The following is a 15,019-nucleotide window of genomic DNA, read 5'->3' on the forward strand; positions in this document are numbered from 1 at the left end:
GGAAACCCCTAGCAAAATGGAGAATCCCAACAGTGGAGAATTCAGCCCCTTACCTCCAGCTAGCTAGGCCCTAAACTCTTGAATTAATTCCCTAAATCTCTCTGTCTCTTGTTCTTTCTTTCCATTTAGATATTCCACTAAAATGATCTCTTGGAAGGTCCTTTGGATCACCTGTCCTAAAATAAATTTCTGTAGTGTCAAATCCTGTGATGCATCTTGGAATATTTTACGACGGTCAAAGTCACACGATTTTCCAGCCCCTCCTGCTGACAAGGTCTTCTGGTCTCGCTAAAAGCGACTCCCCTGTGGTGGCTATTCTGGCGGCGAGACTGGCGAGCCACTCAAAATGCCGTAGACATTGGCAGGACCAGAATTGCTGGTGGCCAATGGTGTGCGGGCGGTGTGGCCGTAATCTGGCCGTGCAGCTGATGTTATCTTTTGATAGCAAACTTGAGAGACTTGGAAAAATTGTACTTAAGGGAAAAAAAAACTATCAAATTAATTTCAGTGGTTCCCAAGGGACTATGGTGACTTTACCTTACCTGATGTAATCACCATGCATGTGGAACCGACAGACTCAGTTGGGGTAATTTTCATTTCTGATATTGGATCAGCAGCCTGGTACTTCTCTCCTGATTTTAATTATTCTTATTTATTATCAGCATGTGTGGCAATCACCAAGGTTAGGCTTCCGTACGCTTCTGCAGTGGCGAAATGGAGCTGAGCCCTCTGCTGAATTTTGTCAGGGGGCAGTCTTCAATTGTTAGTCATTAATTAGAGTGCATCAAAGCTGCAGATCGGGATCCCTGCAAGGCCCCATTTAAAATTAATTTGACTTCAATGGTAATTGAAAATTCGAGAGATGTGTGTGGTTGATCCAGTATGGTCTGTTTTACAGTATCACCCTATCATAATTTATCCCAATGCACAAGTTACTCATTTTTCAGTTCAGCAATTCAACTTTTAAACAGAATACTGGATAAAAATCCAAATGATGTTTAAAATGTTTATATTTAAATTGGTAAACTCAGCCAAATATTCATAATGACCTCAGCTGTAATAATTGGAAATCTCAACCAAGAACTGTATTGAAACTGCAGGAACAGATGGTTTTACTTTCTAACTTACACCAAATGGCCTGTCAGTCAAAGTAGTTGAACAGAGAATGTTTTTTAAACTCTTAACTGATGGTTTCAATATTTTTTCTTTCATTTTGAAGAGCTGGGATTTAAATAACTTCAGATCACAACACTTAAACAGATTAAAACTCCCTTTTTGCCATAAAGACTTACAGTAACATCTCTAAATATCACATATGAAATTGTTTGGTGATATTGTAGAGAAAACCACTCTGGACTATAAAAGAAATGTATGAATGTATTACTGTTTGATTTATACTTCATGCAATTTTTATTTACTGTGTAACTTAATCTTTGTAAAATGTAAATATTAGATAAAGATTAGAAGTGCTTTAATAACAGAATCCACAATTTACTTCTGTATCTGTGTAAAGCAAAAGATAGTTTTCCCTTTAAAGCAGTTTAATTGGTTGACAGTAATCTGTTGTTGTTCTCAACTTTTCATTTATTGAAATCATATGGATGGTTTGTGTTGCACCCTCAACATTGCAGCCCTCCACAGGTGCTGGAGTCTCCAGCATGCATGAGCAGGTTAGCTGATCCCCAATGTATACCCAACATGGCTGTTGCACCAGCTTGACTTCCTGCTAATGACGATCCCCTTCCCCCCCCCCCCACAACTCTACTCTAGCTCCAAGGAGTTATGGAAATATATAGTCTTGTAAATAAGCAGCAAAGAGATATGTAATGCTGTCCTCACCTTTACTGTAGCTCAAAATATTTCAAATTTGTTGGTCAAATAAAGTAATGCCCATAAGGCTGTGCATTTGCATTTATGTCAAGAAAATTATTGTTATTTATTAAATTTATGTTAAAATTTCCAGTCTGGATTATGTTTATTTTTAGCCTAATAATACATTGGGCATGATTTAATGCTAATGCTGTGCACAAAAAGCAGCTCGCTGTGCTAATTCAACGGGTCAGCACAGAGCCAAATGGCCTCCTTCTTAAACCACTGTAATCCATATAGTGTAGGTACACCCACAGTGCTGTTAGGGAGAACATTCCAGGGTTTGACCCAGTCACAGTGAAGGAACAGAGATATAGTCCCAAGTCAAGATGGTGGATGACTTGGAGTGCAAGTTGCAGGTGGTGGACTTCCCATGAATCTGCTCTCCGGAACAGCAATATTGTCCCAAATCAGGATGTATATGGCTTGGAGGGCAAGTTGCAGGCAGTGCTTTTCCCATGCATTTGTTGCCCTTCATCGGAACGCAAGAGACTTACAAAAGTTTAGTCAGCATGACCTGAAAATTCCACCCCTTGTAACTAAAATTCCCCCATCCCTGGAACTATCCTGGTAAATCTCTTTTGCACCGTCTCAAGGACCCTCACATACTTGCTATATTCGAAACAACCTGTTGGACTTTAACCTGGTGTTGTCAGACCTCTTACTATACTTCCTACAGTATGCTGACCAGAGCTAGAAGCAATATTACAGTTGGGATCTAACCCGAGATTTATTGAGGTTCACCATAATTTTCCTGCTTTTATGCTCAATCCCTCTCTTTGTGAAACCCAAGATCCCATATGATTTGCCACCCACTCTCTCAACATCCTTCCACCTTTACAGATTTAAGCACAAGTACCCTCCAAGTCTCTCCGATCCTACATTCTCTTTAGAAATGTCAAATTAAGTCCCTTCTGCAAAAATGCATTACCTCACACTTATCTATATGACTCTATCTGCCTGCTCATTCTGTTAGCTTAAATATGTCACGTTATAGGCAATTTGCATCATCCTCATTGTTTGGTTAATGAGAATATGAAGTTGAAAACTGAGTTCACGGCCAAATTGGACTCCCGGGAGTTTGGTTTAGCCTGAAACAATGAGCACAGAGGACAATGGAATTGGTGGTTGTACTGTAGCAAGTGAACTGGTGTAGTTGACAAAGAATATTTTTAAACTTGTATGGTAATTTGTATCACACACAGTTGTATTTCAAATGTGTGGGAAATTTAGATCTAATTTAAGGAAATCAGTGCATTTTTAAAACTGTTTACTTGGATTACAGGAGAATGAAAACATGCAGTGTACAGAATAAATGTAATTTTTTTATTCAATTAAGTTTATTATTCACTCAATCTTACAGCTGTCATAAAAAAGTATTACAACCAAAATTACACAATGCAATGAATCAGGTTAAAGGTTGGATTATTAAAGATTTATTCCAGCATAAGATTTCAAGCACTATACTACAATAATAATTAGGAAATGCCCACGAAGTGTACTGCATCACATTATTGTAAATAAGTAGAACATTAAGGTTATTTCACATACTAGTTATATGATTACAGTATAGCACATGATATCACTCTAGTTAACACATTTTCTTTGTGCTGTCATGTTTACAACTGTAGTGTAATAATACTGTGCGAAAACAAAATTTGTTTCTATCACTTGTGATGACCGACTCAATAGCACCTAATAGTTTATTCTGATTCCCAGACACATAAATTAGACAATACCTGTAAACTTCTTTTTAAATGAAAAAGTCACGAATAAAATTGAAGCAACTGGGGTTAAGACAAAAGTTTAACCATTTAGTTTTGAAAGCAGTATTCACTAAGCAATGGGGGGTTGCGTGGCCCCCACAGGAAAGAACCAAAACAATCTTTTCTATCAAAAGAGACAGACAGACGTGGGACACTTTTTCTTTTTGCACCCTTTGGTTCCTGTATTATCTTCTGCATCTTCTGCAATTCTTGCATTATTGTCCTTAAGTTTAAAGGGTTCCGAGAAGCCTTCAGTGTCACTTCATTGAATGGAAATGTTAGTATAAAGTCACCTATACGGTTCATTGGCTTCTTGTCAACATCTGAAATGCTGTACTGAGGGAAGGATGCTAGTTCATATCTTTGGAAGTTAACTGAAGAGAACCGTGGACCCATTTTACGAAAATATCCATCAGACCGTGCAGTTCTTGTTTCCAACATTACCTGGTACGTTGGATTCTGTGCACGTATGTAACTTTTGTTCATCTTTTCTCTCAACTGTGAAGTCACAGTTTTCTTGGGCAGTGATTTAATAAGCTTCGCATTCCTTGCACATTCCTTTTTGATATTTTTCCCAGAATTATCCACAGTGAAATGTGGAAAGTGAGAGAACTGCTGTTTGCTGACCCTAAGGGATTTGCTTTCCTCTTCTGCTTTTTGGGAGTCCATCTCCTGCTCCTCACCTTGGTTGTACATGTTGGAGCGACTACAACTTCTGTGGCAGTCTAACAGCGAATTATTAGGGGTAGTGGTCCATGATTCTTTCAAAGGGTTCATAAATGCTTTTTTAGAAGTATTGGAGTGAAGAGGCAGTACTTTTCTAAATGAGTTTGTTACAAGAAAGGAAGGATGGTCCCGAGAATGTGCATTATATTTCCATGGACTTGGGTAACCACGTTGGCGTAATGTATCTACCTCTTTATAATTCAGCAGATCAATAAGGTCGTATAATAATCCTTTCTTCACTATCACATCAGCATTACAGTCTACAATTAGGGCTGGACTATAATTTACTTCTAAAAGCCAAGGCTTTATGTTGTCATCTATTAGGATATCAAAGCCAAAGAGCTCAAGACAATTAGGAGGGGACGGAATAGAGGGAGTAATTGTGAGAAGAGTCATTGTCACAATATTGCTTATTCTCTGCCACATGAGCAATTCATTTATATTAAGACTATGCAGAAAAGCACGGAATTGGCTCATTGTCCATTTGCATCCTGAACCAACCCTCTCTTTATCCATTGTGTAGGAAGGTCCAAATCGATTGATGCTAGTGTTTGTTAAATGAGCATACACATTGTCTAAAGATGCAAGACTATATTTTTCTGTCCCAAACCTTACCAGACCTTCTTGGTAAATATAAACTATCAATGGACAGAAACTAGTGACACAAACATAGATTCTCAAATCAAATTTGTAACCAGAGATGAGAAGGGGATTGCTGATGTACTTTTGCACTATAACAGAACAACTGTAAGTCAAATCTTTAATATCTTGAAATATAAATATTCCCCTACCACGGGAGAGATCAACAGGCTTGCATATCCAGTACCCAAGCTTCCCACCATTTGCCTTCTTGTCTTTTGTATACTCAGCAACAAATTTGGTGTAATCATTGGGAAGAATGAAAGCTGTTGGGCTAAAGTTATACGTTGTTGAGCCATAAATCCCTGACATACGTTTTAAATTACGAGCAAGATTGTCCTTTCGAGTTATGCCTATGATCTTTGGGTAGTGTATCAGTCTTTGCCAAGGCATAATATTTTCATACTCTGCATTAGAAAAACCAGATCGCCAATATAAGTTCCAGTCATTCTCATCCTGTTCTTCCTCATCATATTCTATCCAGCCACGCTCAAGGAGAACATCACGGACAATTTCAGGGGTGCCTTCATGGAGTCGAAAGACCAATGACTTAGTTAGGTCTTCTGATTCATAGTTATATGCCATGGTTCTATGCAATTTTGCTGCCCCTTAAGACAGAAAGGAAGGGAGGAAAAAATGGTTAACAATATTCCAATATCAAAACACTGAAATGCATTGCTAAGGCGAATACAATCTATTGTTAGGGAAATGAATTTGAAAACTTTTTTGACTTAAATTAATCTAAAAATACAATAATCCAGTCCAGCCAATAATGAGGCTCCCTGCCCCACTAGTTAGAGTGGAATGAGCGCTTGGTGCTGTAGTACCATTCCACCTCAAGAGTCAGGGGATGCAGAGTTGTACATCTGTTCCAGACTGTACAAAAGTGTGAGGAATGGGTATTGGCTCTGAATTCTAATGATACCTGATGGGTATAGGTGGCTCCCTGCCCTTTTTGTATGGACAATAGGAGCCCATAAATCCTGTCATCTTATAAAGGACTATCACCCCCTCCCACATAAATGACTACTACTACCAACCACAACCCCCCCCACCCAAAGTGACTGGTACAAAGAGATTATGGTCATGGAAAGAGCATTGTCAATCAGGCTACTAATCAGCACATAAATCCTTCCAGTGTTTCACTATATTCTCCAAGAGTTGAGCACGAAGATATAAAAACAAGAATAACTAGCTACAATTTAAAGATTTACATACCCGTATACCTGACCTGAGCACCATGTTCTGGTGTCATGCCTCACTGTCCACTTTATCCTCAATTCTTTTTATATACATCAAGGTCTCAAAATTCCTCACAGCAGTTGTACCAAGGATACTGGAGCTTCAGATGTTGGCAGAAACGCAGAGGTAACCTCAGTTACCTGCCCATTGGTAGATACCAATGCAAATCTCATCAAATGGATGTTCTTTTTTTTTTTTAATAATTTTTATTGAAAAATTTTGAATTTATACAACAATAACGCACCATAGTAAAATACCAAAAATAACAATAATATTAGCAATCATAAGCATTCGCCCCACCTCCATGAACAACACAGCATTTTAACAACAACGCAAATTAACTTGATTACTCGGAAATTAGAAAAAGCCAAGTCCGGTTGAATGTTGCAGTAGCTGAGAGCAGCTGACTCAGTTCACTTGTCCCCTCCCCTCCTCCATCTCCCCACACGACCACTCCTCCCAACCCCCCCCACATTTGCCTCCTCTAGGGACCCTAGCCTCACATTCCCTTCGTCCAGGCTCCATTCCCCTCATGCTCTGCTATCCTCAGATCCCCACCACTCACCTCCTCCAGGCTCCACTCCCTTCACACTCACCTCCTCCAGGCTCCACTCCCTTCACGCGCACCGCCTCCAGGCTTCCCTCTGCTCCGCCACTCACACTCCCCTCTTCCCTTCCCCTCTTTCAAGCCCCCAACTCCCCTCATCCACCTTTTCTCCCACTCCCCCCACACAATCTCCTCTCCCACGCTCCCCTCCCACAAACCCCTCCCCTATCAGTCGGTCCTTCCCCCGCCCACGTCCCTCTTCACTTCCTCCCTTCTCTGCCCTCCAACCCTTCCCTCTCTAGGTTTCGTCCCTTTCCTCCTGTAGTGAATGTAATTCACACTATTTTATTGTATGGTATTGTGGGCTCTGTGAGCCGTTGCGCGGCTCTGCCCATAGGGGGAGATGAGGAGCTTGTACAGGGCTCCACCCTCGGCTCCGCCCATGGCCCCTCCCACCACCAGAAGTATAAAGTGCTGCAGCCGTGTGAGCCTGCCCTCAGTTCTTCTGGTCGCAGGCAGGCTCAGTTGTAAGACTATTAAAACCACAGTTTACTTCCAATCGTGTTTGCCCTCATCACCGACCAACGATCAGTTGCCTTCATGTTCGACAACTCGCAAAGAGGCAAAATAAAAAATGACAAAATCTTGCGGTGGAGGATCGAACTCTCCACCTATAATTATGACATCATATATCGACCTGAGAAGCTCAATGAGCCCCAGATGCCCTGTCCCGCGGCACATGCGCCAGCGCGCAAGACGACCGCCTGAAGGCTATCCACAACGACCTCTGCCATCCGGCTCGCCCACTACGTCAAAGCCCGAAATCTGCCTTTCTCCACCGAGGAGGTAAAAGCCATCACCAGGGATTGCCCGATCTGCGTGAAGTGCAAACTGCACTTCTATAGACCAGACAAGGCCCACCTGGTAAAGGCATCCCGGCCCTTTGAACGCCTGAGCACCGATTTCAAAGGGTCACTCCCCTCGACCAATCGAAATGTGTACTTCCTCAACGTCATAGACGAATTCACCAGCTTCCCCTTTGCCATCCTGTGCCCCGATATGACCTCCCGTACAGTCATCAGAGCCCTGCAGTGTCTTCACCCTGTTCGGTTTCCCCAGCTATGTACCCAGCGACAGGGGTTCGTCCTTCATGAGTGATGAGCTGCGTCAGTACCTGCTCGACAAGGGCATCGCCTCGAGCAGGACTACCAGCTACAACCCCAGGGGGAACGGGCAGGTGGAGAGGGAGAACACGACGGTCTGGAAGACCTTCCTATTGACCCTACAGTCCAGGAGTCTCCCGACTTCCCACTGGCAGGAGGTCCTCCCTGACGCGCTCCATGCAATTAGGTCCCTCCTGTGCACTGCCACCAACCAGACCCCTCACGAACGATTATTTGTTTCCCTAGGGGCACTAACACGGGGGCTTCGCTCTCATCTTGGTTGAGGACACCGGGCCCGGTTTTCCTCCGGAAGCACATCCGGACACACAAAACGGACCCGCTAGTAGAGAGGGTACTACTGCTACATTCAAACCCACACTACGCCTTTATTGAATTCCCCGACGGCCGCCAAGATACCGTTTCCCTCCGGGACCTGGCGCCTGCAGGATCCACCACTACCACCACCACCGCCGAGGTACCCCTCACACTACACCCCACCCAACCCCCCACGCCCTGCGCCCTCGCGCCTGTAGGCTTCCTGCCCACACCCCCGCACCTATAGGTTTCCTGCGCCCCCCCCTTCGCCCGTCGCACCAGTCAGGAATGGAGCTCGGACCAAAACACCCCCGGAGTCCACACCCATACCCACACCGACCGTCACCACCCAGCCACCCGAAAAGGCTGCAACACCGGTGCTCCGCCGATCCCAAAGGACGACTCGGCCATCGGACCGGCTCAACCTGTGGACCCGTCACCCCCACCGGACTTGATTTTTTTACAGGGGGTGAATGTGGTGAATGTAATTCACACTGTATTGTATTGTATGGTATTGTGTCCTTGTGGGCTCTGTCTGTGAGCCGTTGCGAGGCTCTGCCCATAGGGGGAGATGAGGAGCTTGTACAGGGCTCCACCCTCGGCTCTGCCCATGGCCCCTCCAACTACCAGAAGTATAAAGTGCGGCAGCCGTGTGAGCCTGCCCTCAGTTCTTCTGGTCGCAGGCAGGCTCATTTGTAAGACTATTAAAACCACAGTTTACTTCCAATCGTGTTCCGAGTGAATTGATGGTCACATCACCTCCCTCTCCCTATCACTTCCCTGGACCCCCTCCCTCTACGCCTTCCACCCTCAATCTTCCTCCTCCCCTACTCTCCTCCATGTTCCCCCTCTGTTTCCCCCTATCCTGCCTCTCAACCCCCATCTCCTCCCCCTCTCCTGCCTTCTCTGTCCCGTCCCAGTACCCCCTCCTCCCCTTACGCCCCTCCCCTTACACCCTCCTCCCCTTACCCCCTCCTGCCCATACCCCCTCTCCCCATACCCCCTCCTCCCCTTACCCCCCTCCCCTTACCCCCCTCCCCTTACCCCTACCCCCTCCCTCCCTTACTCCCCTCCCCCCTTACTCCCCTCCCTCCTTACTCCCCTCCTCCCCATACCCCCCTCCCCTTACCCCATACCCCTCCTCTCCTGACCCCTCCTCCTCCCCTTACCCCCCTCCTCCCCTTACCCCCCTCCCCTCTCCTTCCTCCTCTCACCCCCCCTCCCGTCCTCCCCTTACCCCCTCCTCCCCTAACCCCCCTCCCCACTCCTCCCCTTACCCCCACCCCTCCTCCCCTTACCCCCTCCTCCCCTTACCCCCACCCCCTCCTCCTCTCATCACCACCCCCTCACCCCCACCCCTCCTCCCCCCTCCCACTCCCCTTACTCCCCTCCCCCTCTTACCCCCCTCCCCCTCCTCCCCTTACCCCCTCCTCCCCTTACCCCTCTCACCCCTCCCATCGCCCCCTCCTCCCATTACCCCCCTCCTCCCCTTACCCCCCTCACCCCCCTCCCATTACCCCCTTCCTCCCCTCACCCCCCTCTCCCCTTATCTTACCCCCCTCCCCTTACCCCCTCCCCCCACCCCCTCCCCCCTTGCCCACTCCCACCTCCTCCCCTTACCCCCTCCCACCTCCGCCCCTTACCCCCTCCCCTACTCCCCTTCCCCATACTCCCCTTACCCCCTCCCCCCTACTCCCCTTACCCCCTCCTCCCCTTACCCCCTCCTCCCCTTACCCCCTCCCCCTCCTCCCCTAATCCCCTCTCCCTCCTCCACTTACCCCCTCCCCGCTCCTCCCCTTACCCCCTCACCCCCTCCATCCCTTACCCCTCCCCCTCCTCCCCTCACTTACCCACTCCCCCTCCTCCCCTCACTTACCCACTCCCCCTCCTCCCCTACGCCCTTCCCCTACCCCCCTCCTCCCCCTACCCCCCTCCTCCCCTTACCCCCGACCCTACCCCCTCCTCCCCTCACCCCCCTCCTCCCATTGCCCCACACCCCTACCCCACTCCTCCCCTTACCCCCTCACCCCCCTCCTCACCCCTCCCCTTACCCGTCCCCCTCTCCCCACCCCTCCCCCTTCCCCTCCCCTCATCCCTCCCCCTCACCCTCTCCCCCCCTCACCCTCTCCCCCTCCCCTCCCCTTACCCCCCTCACCCTCCCCTTACCCCTCCCCCCTTACCCCATCCCTCCTTACCCCCTCCCCCTTACCCCATCCCTCCTTACCCCCCTCCCTTACCCCCCTCCCCCCTCCTCCCCTTACCCCCCTCCCACCTCCTCCTCCCCCTCCCCTACTCCCCTTAACTCCCTCCTCCCCTTACCCCCTCCTCCCCTTACCCACTCCCCCCTTACCCCCTCCCCTCAACCCTCCCTCCCTTACCCCTACCCCCCACCTCCTCCCCTCCCCTACTCCCCTTACCCCCCCTCCCATACCCCCTCCTCCCCATACCCCCTCCTCCCCTTACCCCCTCCCCCTCAACCTTCCCTCCCTTACCCCTTACAACCTCCCCCTCCTCCACTTACCCCCTCCCCCGTCTTACCCCCTCCCCTCCTCCCCTTACCCCCTCCCCTACCCCCTCCTCCCCTTACCCCCCTCCCATTACCCCCTCATCCCCTCCTCTTACCCCCTCCCCTTACCTTACCGCCTCCCCTCCTCACCCTCCTCCCCATCCCCCCTCCGCCCTCCTCCCCATACTCCCTCCCCCCTCACCCCTCCTCACCCCTCTCCTCTCCCCCTCACCCCTCCCCTCGCCCCTTCCCCTCTCCCCTCCCCTTACCACTTCCCCTTACCCCCCTCCTCCCCTCCCCTTATCCCCTGTCCCTTCCCCTTACCCCCTCTCCCCTCTCCCCTCCCCTCCCCTTTCCCCTCTCCCCTCCCCTAACCCCCTCCCTCAACACCTCTCCCCTCACCCCCCTTACCCCCTCACTCTAACGCCTTCCACCTCAATCTTCCTCGTCCCCATCTCTCCTCCATGTTTCCCCCTCTGTTTCCCCTATCCTGCCTCTCAACCCCCATCTCCTCCCCTCCCTCTCCTGCCTTCTCTGTCCCGTCCCCGTACCCCCTCCTCTCCTTACGCCCCTCCCCTTACCCCCTCCTCCCCTTACCCCCCTCCCTTTACCCTTAACCCCTCCCTCCCTTACTCCCCTCCCCCCTTACTCCCCTCCCTCCTTACTCCCCTCCTCCCCATACCCCCTCCCCCTCCTCTCCTGACCCCTCCTCCTCCCCTTACCCCCTCCTCCCCTTACCCCCTCCCCTCTCACCCCTCCCATCACCCCCCTCCTCCCATTACCCCCCTCACCCCCCTTCCATTACCCCCTTCCTCCCCTCACCCCCCTCCCCTTCTTACCCCCTCCCCTTACCCCCCTCTCCCCTCCCCCTTACCCCCATCACCCCTTACCCCCGCTCCTTCCCTTACCCCCTCTCCCCTCCCCTCCCCTTACCCCCTCTCACCCTCACCCCTCTCTGCTCCCCTCACCCCCTCTCCTCACCCCTCTCTCCTCCCCTCACCCCCTCTCCTCACCCCTATCCCCTCCCTCACCCCCTCTCCCCTCCCCTCACCCCCTCTCCCCTCCCCTCACCCCTTATCCCCTCTTACCCCCTCCCTCTACGCCTTCCACCCTCAATCTTCCTCCTCCCCTACTCTCCTCCATGTTCCCCCTATCCTGCCTCTCAACCCCATCTCCTCCCCCTCTCCTGCCTCTGTCTTGTTCCTATCCCGTAACGGCCCTCCTCCCCTTACGCCCTCCTCCCCTTACGCCCTCCTCCCCTTACCCCCCTCCTCCCCTTACCCCTCCTCCCCATCCCCCTCCTTCCCTCACCTCCCCTCACCCCCCCCTCCCCTCACCCCCCCCTCCCCTCACCCCCCCCCTCCCCTCACCCCCCCACCCCCCACCCCCCCCCCTCACCCCCTCCTCCCCCCTCCCCCACCCCCCCCCCTCACCCCTCCTCCCCCCTCCCCTCCCCCTCTTCCCCACCCCCCCCACTCCCCCACCCCCCTCCCCTCACCCCCCCACCCCCCACCCCCCCACCCCTCACCCCTCCTCCCCCCCCCCCACCCCCCCCTCACCCCTCCTCCCCCCCTCCCCTCCCCCTCTTCCCCACCCCCCCCCCTCCCCCACCCCCCTCTCCCCTCCTCACCCCCCCACCCCCACTCCCCACCACCTCCTCCCCCCACCACCCCTCCCCCCTCCCCTCCCCCTCGCCCCCCTTCCCACCCCACCCCACCCCCCCCACCCTCCCCTCCCCACGATCCCCCCCTCCCCTCCCCCCTCCCCTCCCCCCTCCCCTCCCCTCACCCCCCACTCCCCCCCCACCCCCCCCTCCCCACCCCTCCCCATCCCCCTCCCCCACCCCCCCCCTCCCCACCCCCCCCACCCCCCACCCCCCCCCACCCCCCCTCACCCCCCTCACCCCCCCACCCCCCCTCACCCCCCCTCCCCTCACCCCCCCTCCCCTCACCCCCCCTCTCCCCCCTCCCCTCCCCCCCCTCCCCTCCCCCTCCCCCTCCCCCTCCCTCCCCTCCCTCCCCTCCCCTCCCTCCCCTCCCCTCCCTCCCTCACCCTCCCTCCCCCCCTCCCCTCCCCCCCCCCCCCTCCCCTCCCCCCCCCTCCCTCCCCCCCCCCCCCCTCCCCCCTCCCCCTCCCCTCCCCCCCTCCCCCCCCTCCCCTACCTCCCCTCCCTCCCTCCCCTCCCCCCCTCCCCTCCCCCCCCCCTCCCCGCCCCCCCCCTCCCCTCCCCCCCCCCCTCCCCCCCCCTCCCCCCCCCCCTCCCCCCCCCCTCCCCCTCCCCCCCCCCCCCCCCCTCCCCTCCCCCCCCCTCCCTCCCCCTCCCCTCCCCTCCTCCCCTCCCCCCCCTCCCCTCCCCCCTCCCCTCCCCTCCCCTCCTCTCCCCCCCCCCCCCCCCTCTCCCCCCTCCCCTCCCCCCCCCCCTCCTCTCCCCCCCCTCCCCTCCCCCCCCCCTCTCCCCTCCCCCCCCCCCTCCCTCTCCCCTCCCCCCCCTCTCCCTCCCCCCCCCTCTCCTCCCCCTCCCCCTCTCCCCTCCCCCCCCCTCCCTCCCCTCCCCCCCCTCTCCCCTCCTCCCCTCCTCTTCCTCCCCTCCCCTCCCCCCTCTCCCCCCTCTCCTCCCCTCCCCCCCTCTCCCCTCCTCTCCTCTCCTCCCCTCCCCCCCTCTCCCCTCCTCTCCTCTCCTCCCCTCCCCCCCTCTCCCCTCCTCCTCTCCCCCTCCTCTCCCCTCCCCCCCCCCTCCTCCCCTCCCCCCCTCTCCCTCCTCCCCTCCTCTCCTCCCCTCCCCTCCCCCCCTCTCCCCTCCTCTCCCCCTCGCCCTCCCCCCCTCGCCCCTCCTCTCCTCTCCCCCCTCCCCCCCTCTCCCCTCCTCTCCTCTCCTCCCCTCCCCCCCCCTCCTCTCCTCTCCTCCCCTCCCCTCCCCTCCCCCCCTCCCCCCCTCCCCCCTCTCCCCTCCCCCCTCTCCCCTCCCCCCCTCTCCCCCCCCCCCTCTCCCCCCCCCCCTCTCCCCTCCCCCCCTCTCCCCTCCCCCCCTCTCCCCCCCTCCCCCTCCCCCCTCTGCCTCCCCCCCCCTCTCCCCTCTGCCCTCCCCCTCCCCCTCTCCCCCCTCTCCCCCCCCTCCCCTCCCCTCCCCCCTCCCCCCTCTCCCTCCCCTCCCCTCCCCTCCCCCCCCCCCCCCTCCCCTCTCCCCTCTCCTCTCCCCTCCCTTACCCCCTCTCCCCTCCCCCTTTACCCCCTCCCCCTCCCCCCTACCCCTCCCCCTTACCCCCTCTCCCCTCCCCCTTACCCCCTCTCCCTCCCCCCTTACCCCCTCTCCCCCCTCCCCCTTACCCCCTCTCCCCCCCCTTACCCCCTCCCTTACCCCCTCCCCCCTCCCCTTACCCCCTCCCCCCCCCCTTACCCCCCTCCCCCCTCCCCTTACCCCCTCTCCCCTCCCCTTACCCCCCTCTCCCCTCACCCCCCTCTCCCCTCCCCCCTCCCCTTACCCCCTCTCCCCTCCCCCCCTCCCCTTACCCCTCTCCCCTCCCCCCCTCCCGGACCCCCTCGCCCCTCCCTTACCCCTCGCCCCTCCCTTACCCCTCGCCCCTCCCCTTACCCCCATCTCCTCTCCCCTTAAACCCCCTCCGCTTCCCCTCTCCCGCCACTTACCCCCTCTTCTCATCACCTCCCCTACCCCCTCTCTCAGCCCTCCCCTTACCCCCCTCTCCCTCCCCCTTACCCCCTCTCCCCTCTACCCCTCTCCCTCCCTCAATCCCTCTCTGACCCCCTCTCCCTCTCCCTTACCCCCTCTCCTCTCCCCGTCCCTCCCCTCCCCCCTCCCCCTCTCCTCTCCCCTCCCCTTACCCCTCTCCCCTCCTCCCCTCCCCTTACCCCCTCTCCTCTCCCCTCCCCTCCCCTTACCCCCTCTCGTTTACCTGTCTCTCACTCGCCTCCGCAAGTCGCTCCTCCTGTCTCTGGATCGACAAATATTCTTTACGGTTCGAAACCGTATTCTAGGTTGCTAGGCAACGTCCGGGTACGTCACTGTCCAGACGTCACCGAGCGTTCGCGGGGGTGGAGTCGGGTCCGGGATGAAGGCGTTCGAACCGCGGGTCAGAGGTCAGGGAGCTCGAGCCGCTGGATATTCTGCCAAGGTGTGAGATCGAAGCCGCCAACGGCAAATGTTATTTCAGGTCAGTAATTTGGGTGCTGGTGATATCACCTCCTGGAAAATTGGAAGAACAAGAACGTGCCATTTGGCCCCTCAATCCAG

General features: G+C 54.6%; 1 protein-coding gene and 1 pseudogene across 1 annotated transcript; one reads left to right on the forward strand and one right to left on the reverse strand.

The window, feature by feature from the left end:
- Window positions 1-3,174: 3,174 nt before the first annotated feature.
- On the reverse strand, window positions 3,175-14,818 carry ttll2 (tubulin tyrosine ligase-like family, member 2). The gene is made up of 2 exons (XM_038803164.1): window positions 14,682-14,818; window positions 3,175-5,608 (listed from the first exon to the last, which is right to left on the reverse strand). The coding sequence occupies exon 2, from the start codon at window positions 5,583-5,585 to the stop codon at window positions 3,684-3,686; it is 1,902 nt and encodes a 633-aa protein (XP_038659092.1). The 5' UTR covers window positions 5,586-5,608; window positions 14,682-14,818; the 3' UTR covers window positions 3,175-3,683.
- On the forward strand, window positions 12,132-13,324 carry LOC119969510 (annotated as a pseudogene).
- Window positions 14,819-15,019: the final 201 nt, after the last annotated feature.

The sequence above is a fragment of the Scyliorhinus canicula genome, chromosome 1 (genome assembly GCF_902713615.1).
Source record: "Scyliorhinus canicula chromosome 1, sScyCan1.1, whole genome shotgun sequence".
NCBI lineage: Eukaryota > Metazoa > Chordata > Chondrichthyes > Carcharhiniformes > Scyliorhinidae > Scyliorhinus > Scyliorhinus canicula.